This window comes from Ranitomeya imitator, chromosome 1, assembly GCF_032444005.1.
Source record: "Ranitomeya imitator isolate aRanImi1 chromosome 1, aRanImi1.pri, whole genome shotgun sequence".
NCBI classification, from domain to species: Eukaryota; Metazoa; Chordata; class Amphibia; order Anura; family Dendrobatidae; genus Ranitomeya; species Ranitomeya imitator.
In genome coordinates, this window is record NC_091282.1 from 907,370,421 (window position 1) to 907,380,649 (window position 10,229).

Genomic DNA, 10,229 nt, shown 5'->3' on the forward strand with positions numbered 1-10,229 from the left:
GCATGTGTATTTGTGATATTTCACCCATAATCCCCATACAGAACAATAGATATACCCATATTCCTATCAGAAGTAGATGAAGTATGTTCCTGGGCATGTGTATTTGTGATATTTCACCCATAATCCCCATACAGAACAATAATTATACCCATATTCCTATCAGAAGTAGATGAAGTATGTTCCTGGGCATGTGTATTTGTGATATTTCACCCATAATCCCCATACAGATCAATAATTATACCCATATTCCTATCAGAAGTAGATGAAGTATGTTCCTGGGCATGTGTATTTGTGATATTTCACCCATAATCCCCATACAGAACAATAGATATACCCATATTCCTATCAGAAGTAGATGAAATATGTTCCTGGGCATGTGTATTTGTGATATTTCACCCATAATCCCCATACAGAACAATAGATATACCCATATTCCTATCAGAAGTAGATGAAGTATGTTCCTGGGCATGTGTATTTGTGATATTTGACCCATAATCCCCATACAGATCAATAGATATACCCGTATTCCTATCAGAAGTAGATGAAGTATGTTCCTGGGCATGTGTATTTGTGATATTTCACCCATAATCCCCATACAGAACAATAATTATACCCATATTCCTATCAGAAGTAGATGAAGTATGTTCCTGGGCATGTGTATTTGTGATATTTCACCCATAATCCCCATACAGATCAATAATTATACCCATATTCCTATCAGAAGTAGATGAAGTATGTTCCTGGGCATGTGTATTTGTGATATTTCACCCATAATCCCCATACAGAACAATAGATATACCCATATTCCTATCAGAAGTAGATGAAGTATGTTCTTGGGCATGTGTATTTGTGATATTTCACCCATAATCCCCATACAGAACAATAATTATACCCATATTCCTATCAGAAGTAGATGAAGTATGTTCCTGGGCATGTGTATTTGTGATATTTCACCCATAATCCCCATACAGAACAATAATTATACCCATATTCCTATCAGAAGTAGATGAAGTATGTTCCTGGGCATGTGTATTTGTGATATTTGACCCATAATCCCCATACAGATCAATAGATATACCCATATTCCTATCAGAAGTAGATGAAGTATGTTCCTGGGCATGTGTATTTGTGATATTTCACCCATAATCCCCATACAGAACAATAATTATACCCATATTCCTATCAGAAGTAGATGAAGTATGTTCCTGGGCATGTGTATTTGTGATATTTCACCCATAATCCCCATACAGATCAATAATTATACCCATATTCCTATCAGAAGTAGATGAAGTATGTTCCTGGGCATGTGTATTTGTGATATTTCACCCATAATCCCCATACAGAACAATAGATATACCCATATTCCTATCAGAAGTAGATGAAGTATGTTCTTGGGCATGTGTATTTGTGATATTTCACCCATAATCCCCATACAGAACAATAATTATACCCATATTCCTATCAGAAGTAGATGAAGTATGTTCCTGGGCATGTGTATTTGTGATATTTCACCCATAATCCCCATACAGAACAATAATTATACCCATATTCCTATCAGAAGTAGATGAAGTATGTTCCTGGGCATGTGTATTTGTGATATTTCACCCATAATCCCCATACAGAACAATAATTATACCCATATTCCTATCAGAAGTAGATGAAGTATGTTCCTGAGCATGTGTATTTGTGATATTTCACCCATAATCCCCATACAGAACAATAATTATACCCATATTCCTATCAGAAGTAGATGAAGTATGTTCCTGGGCATGTGTATTTGTGATATTTCACCCATAATCCCCATACAGATCAATAATTATACCCATATTCCCATCAGAAGTAGATGAAGTATGTTCCTGGGCATGTGTATTTGTGATATTTCACCCATAATCCCCATACAGATCAATAATTATACCCATATTCCTATCAGAAGTAGATGAAGTATGTTCCTGGGCATGTGTATTTGTGATATTTCACCCATAATCCCCATACAGAACAATAATTATACCCGTATTCCTATCAGAAGTAGATGAAGTATGTTCCTGGGCATGTGTATTTGTGATATTTCACCCATAATCCCCATACAGATCAATAATTATACCCATATTCCTATCAGAAGTAGATGAAGTATGTTCCTGGGCATGTGTATTTGTGATATTTCACCCATAATCCCCATACAGAACAATAGATATACCCATATTCCTATCAGAAGTAGATGAAGTATGTTCCTGGGCATGTGTATTTGTGATATTTCACCCATAATCCCCATACAGAACAATAATTATACCCATATTCCTATCAGAAGTAGATGAAGTATGTTCCTGGGCATGTGTATTTGTGATATTTCACCCATAATCCCCATACAGATCAATAATTATACCCATATTCCTATCAGAAGTAGATGAAGTATGTTCCTGGGCATGTGTATTTGTGATATTTCACCCATAATCCCCATACAGAACAATAGATATACCCATATTCCTATCAGAAGTAGATGAAATATGTTCCTGGGCATGTGTATTTGTGATATTTCACCCATAATCCCCATACAGAACAATAGATATACCCATATTCCTATCAGAAGTAGATGAAGTATGTTCCTGGGCATGTGTATTTGTGATATTTGACCCATAATCCCCATACAGATCAATAGATATACCCATATTCCTATCAGAAGTAGATGAAGTATGTTCCTGGGCATGTGTATTTGTGATATTTCACCCATAATCCCCATACAGAACAATAATTATACCCATATTCCTATCAGAAGTAGATGAAGTATGTTCCTGGGCATGTGTATTTGTGATATTTCACCCATAATCCCCATACAGATCAATAATTATACCCATATTCCTATCAGAAGTAGATGAAGTATGTTCCTGGGCATGTGTATTTGTGATATTTCACCCATAATCCCCATACAGAACAATAGATATACCCATATTCCTATCAGAAGTAGATGAAGTATGTTCCTGGGCATGTGTATTTGTGATATTTCACCCATAATCCCCATACAGAACAATAATTATACCCATATTCCTATCAGAAGTAGATGAAGTATGTTCCTGGGCATGTGTATTTGTGATATTTCACCCATAATCCCCATACAGAACAATAAGTATACCCATATTCCTATCAGAAGTAGATGAAGTATGTTCCTGGGCATGTGTATTTGTGATATTTCACCCATAATCCCCATACAGAACAATAGATATACCCATATTCCTATCAGAAGTAGATGAAGTATGTTCCTGGGCATGTGTATTTGTGATATTTCACCCATAATCCCCATACAGATCAATAATTATACCCATATTCCCATCAGAAGTAGATGAAGTATGTTCCTGGGCATGTGTATTTGTGATATTTCACCCATAATCCCCATACAGATCAATAATTATACCCATATTCCTATCAGAAGTAGATGAAGTATGTTCCTGGGCATGTGTATTTGTGATATTTCACCCATAATCCCCATACAGAACAATAATTATACCCGTATTCCTATCAGAAGTAGATGAAGTATGTTCCTGGGCATGTGTATTTGTGATATTTCACCCATAATCCCCATACAGATCAATAATTATACCCATATTCCTATCAGAAGTAGATGAAGTATGTTCCTGGGCATGTGTATTTGTGATATTTCACCCATAATCCCCATACAGAACAATAATTATACCCGTATTCCTATCAGAAGTAGATGAAGTATGTTCCTGGGCATGTGTATTTGTGATATTTCACCCATAATCCCCATACAGATCAATAATTATACCCGTATTCCTATCAGAAGTAGATGAAGTATGTTCCTGGGCATGTGTATTTGTGATATTTCACCCATAATCCCCATACAGATCAATAATTATACCCATATTCCCATCAGAAGTAGATGAAGTATGTTCCTGGGCATGTGTATTTGTGATATTTCACCCATAATCCCCATACAGAACAATAATTATACCCATATTCCTATCAGAAGTAGATGAAGTATGTTCCTGGGCATGTGTATTTGTGATATTTCACCCATAATCCCCATACAGATCAATAATTATACCCATATTCCTATCAGAAGTAGATGAAGTATGTTCCTGGGCATGTGTATTTGTGATATTTCACCCATAATCCCCATACAGAACAATAGATATACCCATATTCCTATCAGAAGTAGATGAAGTATGTTCCTGGGCATGTGTATTTGTGATATTTCACCCATAATCCCCATACAGAACAATAATTATACCCATATTCCTATCAGAAGTAGATGAAATATGTTCCTGGGCATGTGTATTTGTGATATTTCACCCATAATCCCCATACAGATCAATAATTATACCCATATTCCTATCAGAAGTAGATGAAGTATGTTCCTGGGCATGTGTATTTGTGATATTTCACCCATAATCCCCATACAGAACAATAGATATACCCATATTCCTATCAGAAGTAGATGAAATATGTTCCTGGGCATGTGTATTTGTGATATTTCACCCATAATCCCCATACAGAACAATAGATATACCCATATTCCTATCAGAAGTAGATGAAGTATGTTCCTGGGCATGTGTATTTGTGATATTTGACCCATAATCCCCATACAGATCAATAGATATACCCATATTCCTATCAGAAGTAGATGAAGTATGTTCCTGGGCATGTGTATTTGTGATATTTCACCCATAATCCCCATACAGAACAATAATTATACCCATATTCCTATCAGAAGTAGATGAAGTATGTTCCTGGGCATGTGTATTTGTGATATTTCACCCATAATCCCCATACAGATCAATAATTATACCCATATTCCTATCAGAAGTAGATGAAGTATGTTCCTGGGCATGTGTATTTGTGATATTTCACCCATAATCCCCATACAGAACAATAGATATACCCATATTCCTATCAGAAGTAGATGAAGTATGTTCTTGGGCATGTGTATTTGTGATATTTCACCCATAATCCCCATACAGAACAATAATTATACCCATATTCCTATCAGAAGTAGATGAAGTATGTTCCTGGGCATGTGTATTTGTGATATTTCACCCATAATCCCCATACAGAACAATAATTATACCCATATTCCTATCAGAAGTAGATGAAGTATGTTCCTGGGCATGTGTATTTGTGATATTTCACCCATAATCCCCATACAGATCAATAATTATACCCATATTCCCATCAGAAGTAGATGAAGTATGTTCCTGGGCATGTGTATTTGTGATATTTCACCCATAATCCCCATACAGATCAATAATTATACCCATATTCCTATCAGAAGTAGATGAAGTATGTTCCTGGGCATGTGTATTTGTGATATTTCACCCATAATCCCCATACAGAACAATAATTATACCCGTATTCCTATCAGAAGTAGATGAAGTATGTTCCTGGGCATGTGTATTTGTGATATTTCACCCATAATCCCCATACAGATCAATAATTATACCCATATTCCTATCAGAAGTAGATGAAGTATGTTCCTGGGCATGTGTATTTGTGATATTTCACCCATAATCCCCATACAGAACAATAGATATACCCATATTCCTATCAGAAGTAGATGAAGTATGTTCCTGGGCATGTGTATTTGTGATATTTCACCCATAATCCCCATACAGATCAATAATTATACCCATATTCCCATCAGAAGTAGATGAAGTATGTTCCTGGGCATGTGTATTTGTGATATTTCACCCATAATCCCCATACAGAACAATAATTATACCCATATTCCTATCAGAAGTAGATGAAGTATGTTCCTGGGCATGTGTATTTGTGATATTTCACCCATAATCCCCATACAGATCAATAATTATACCCATATTCCTATCAGAAGTAGATGAAGTATGTTCCTGGGCATGTGTATTTGTGATATTTCACCCATAATCCCCATACAGAACAATAATTATACCCATATTCCTATCAGAAGTAGATGATGTATGTTCCTGGGCATGTGTATTTGTGATATTTCACCCATAATCCCCATACAGAACAATAATTATACCCGTATTCCTATCAGAAGTAGATGAAGTATGTTCCTGGGCATGTGTATTTGTGATATTTCACCCATAATCCCCATACAGATCAATAATTATACCCATATTCCTATCAGAAGTAGATGAAGTATGTTCCTGGGCATGTGTATTTGTGATATTTCACCCATAATCCCCATACAGAACAATAATTATACCCATATTCCTATCAGAAGTAGATGAAGTATGTTCCTGGGCATGTGTATTTGTGATATTTCACCCATAATCCCCATACAGATCAATAATTATACCCATATTCCTATCAGAAGTAGATGAAGTATGTTCCTGGGCATGTGTATTTGTGATATTTCACCCATAATCCCCATACAGAACAATAGATATACCCATATTCCTATCAGAAGTAGATGAAGTATGTTCTTGGGCATGTGTATTTGTGATATTTCACCCATAATCCCCATACAGAACAATAATTATACCCATATTCCTATCAGAAGTAGATGAAGTATGTTCCTGGGCATGTGTATTTGTGATATTTCACCCATAATCCCCATACAGAACAATAATTATACCCATATTCCTATCAGAAGTAGATGAAGTATGTTCCTGGGCATGTGTATTTGTGATATTTCACCCATAATCCCCATACAGAACAATAGATATACCCATATTCCTATCAGAAGTAGATGAAGTATGTTCCTGGGCATGTGTATTTGTGATATTTCACCCATAATCCCCATACAGATCAATAATTATACCCATATTCCTATCAGAAGTAGATGAAGTATGTTCCTGGGCATGTGTATTTGTGATATTTCACCCATAATCCCCATACAGAACAATAGATATACCCATATTCCTATCAGAAGTAGATGAAGTATGTTCCTGGGCATGTGTATTTGTGATATTTCACCCATAATCCCCATACAGATCAATAATTATACCCATATTCCCATCAGAAGTAGATGAAGTATGTTCCTGGGCATGTGTATTTGTGATATTTCACCCATAATCCCCATACAGATCAATAATTATACCCATATTCCTATCAGAAGTAGATGAAGTATGTTCCTGGGCATGTGTATTTGTGATATTTCACCCATAATCCCCATACAGAACAATAATTATACCCATATTCCTATCAGAAGTAGATGATGTATGTTCCTGGGCATGTGTATTTGTGATATTTCACCCATAATCCCCATACAGAACAATAATTATACCCGTATTCCTATCAGAAGTAGATGAAGTATGTTCCTGGGCATGTGTATTTGTGATATTTCACCCATAATCCCCATACAGATCAATAATTATACCCATATTCCTATCAGAAGTAGATGAAGTATGTTCCTGGGCATGTGTATTTGTGATATTTCACCCATAATCCCCATACAGAACAATAATTATACCCATATTCCTATCAGAAGTAGATGAAGTATGTTCCTGGGCATGTGTATTTGTGATATTTCACCCATAATCCCCATACAGATCAATAATTATACCCATATTCCTATCAGAAGTAGATGAAGTATGTTCCTGGGCATGTGTATTTGTGATATTTCACCCATAATCCCCATACAGATCAATAATTATACCCATATTCCCTTCTTGCTATATTACAAGAAGTCATTTCCTGGGCTGCATTTGTAAAATGTGCTGCCATCTAGTGGTGGAGTCTAGTATTGCAGCCCATCATCCCATCATCCCATCATCCCAATATGCAGTTTAGTCCGTCCCCCTTTTACGGCTCTTGGAATTATTTTTTTTTTGCATTCTGCATTCCTTTGTATGGTAAAATCCAAAACTACATCTCATCCCACTTCATACCGTTATGTTGATGCAAAAAAAAAAAAGTAATGGCTTTCATAAAAAGGGGTAGAAAAAAGGGAATTGCAAAATGAGTATTGGCCGCAGACTTAAAATAAAGGTTAAATGTAAAAATATTGAAAAAAAATAATAATATATCGATGAAACAATAACTATCATAGTGCTTGAAAGATCTACAACTAATTCTGCAAATTGCAGACAAATGAGACAAACTTCAAATTATAAAGGTTACAGCTGCTGAAAAGCTACCAAAAAATATATATAGTAATGTCAAAAATGAACTTTTCCCTTATGGGTTAATTAAATGGCACATTGGAAGCAAATAGAAAACTATGAATGAGGTTTTCCATCCTCCGCCCAGAGTGCAAATGTGTCATCTTTCTCTGAATAAAAGGAAAGTGAAACTTAGCAATCAGAAAAAGGAGAAACGAAACTTGATTTTTCCAGACTTTCCTTATGTGGAATATGGAGAATCCTCCACATTACAGGCTCATGTTATATGGCAGTGAATAGGATTTTTATTATATCTAGATTATATTTATGTATAGCATCACATGAAATGTTTTCTGTGCTTTTTAAATATAGAAGCATTATATGATCACGAATGAACCCAGACTGTAGAGAAATGTGTCACTTTAGTATTAGGACGAGTGTTGATTTACTTGTGGGACAGGTTTGTCAAGCATCAGGCAGAAGTAAGAATGAAAACATACAGGAGCCCAGACTAGAAGAAGCCTGTGCACTTACATAGGACTGCAGGCCACTTATTCCATTATTTTATACTAGACACAGTTACATAAAGTTGGATCTCAAATTCAGCTGTATTTGCATATACATCTAGCTATCTGTACCATATCTATCTATCTATACACATATCTATATATAGATATTTATCTCTCTATATGGATAGATAGATAGATAGATAGATAGATAGATAGATAGATAGATAGATAGATAGATAGATAGATATGGGATAGATAGATATGGGATAGATAGATAGATAGATAGATAGATAGATAGATAGATAGATAGATAGATAGATAGATAGATAGATAGATATGGGATAGATAGATATGAGATAGATAGATAGATAGATATGGGATAGATAGATAGATAGATAGATAGATAGATAGATAGATAGATAGATAGATAGATAGATAGATAGATAGATATGGGATAGATATGAGATAGATAGATAGATAGATAGATATGGGATAGATATGAGATAGATAGATAGATAGATATGGGATAGATAGATATGAGATAGATAGATAGATAGATATGGGATAGATAGATAGATAGATAGATAGATAGATAGATAGATAGATAGATAGATATGGGATAGATATGAGATAGATAGATAGATAGATATGGGATAGATATGAGATAGATAGATAGATAGATAGATAGATAGATAGATAGATAGATAGATAGATATGAGATAGATAGATAGATAAGATTAGATTGCAAAAGGACCAATGTGCCAACACACAAGGAGGGTTTCATGTCTTACCTAAGGAGCTGGTATTTGTCTTCCTACCCAACTGTCCACAGAGATTTTCACCACATGACAGTACAATGCCATCTTCTTGGAGAAAAAGTGTATGCCTTCCTCCACATGCCACCTTCCGGACACCCATCTCCATCTGACATGAAAAGTAGTCATTTTGTGTGAAGGCAACATCTTCCTCTCCTTTGTCTATCAGCCCCAGCTGCCTGAACCTGTTGTTGCCCCAGCAGTACATGTTTTCTTGCTAGGATTCCAGATGAGATGTGCTAGGACTTGGATGTAGAGTCCTGAAGGTCTCAGCACACACTGATAACATGCAGCTCCCACCCACTAGTCAGATCAGCTGCCTCAGTCTCCACCTCACTGAGCCACACCAGAATTTGTGAAGTGACAAGAATGTTTCTCCAGGTGTTGACATTCACAGTTTTAGAATACATGAAAGTGAAACCTACTTGCTTTTGACATCTGGAAACAGCTGAGCGTAATCTGAATTGCCATTGTTGCATTTTTATTTTGGGTGTGTACAGTGTAATAATTGATGTTTAGGATGACTCAGGCATTCATCTAAGTGAACATGGGGCTCTTGGCAGTAATACAATCGTTTTCTTAGATTAGAGTATTAGGACAATACTTCTAGTTTCCTTACTACCAGGCACGAGGCTGAAGTTGGTTTCTTATTCGTTCAGTTTCTTATTCGGAGCTGAAGTTGGTTTCTGATTCGTCAGTTTCTTATTCGGCAATTTTTTCTTTTCTGTTTTTTATAGGTTTAACAACAAAAAATGATCATCACAATAATAACATACAATGCAGTGAGGAGCCCTAATGTGAATACACTTAAAAACGGCTACAAAAACAATTAAACTGACACAAAAATGGGCATCAAAGTGGGCACCAAAGAG

General features: G+C 35.7%; 1 protein-coding gene across 1 annotated transcript in view; it reads right to left on the minus strand.

Moving 5' to 3' along the window:
* The window catches only part of HERC6 (HECT and RLD domain containing E3 ubiquitin protein ligase family member 6), a 171,787-nt gene extending 162,144 nt beyond the window's left edge, over positions 1-9,643 (minus strand). Inside the window, exon 1 of the mRNA XM_069743428.1 lies at positions 9,334-9,643. Coding sequence (XP_069599529.1) covers positions 9,334-9,565 — 232 coding nt within the window. The 5' untranslated portion in view covers positions 9,566-9,643. The remainder of the gene's footprint in view (positions 1-9,333) is intronic.
* Between the last annotated feature and the right edge of the window lie 586 nt (positions 9,644-10,229).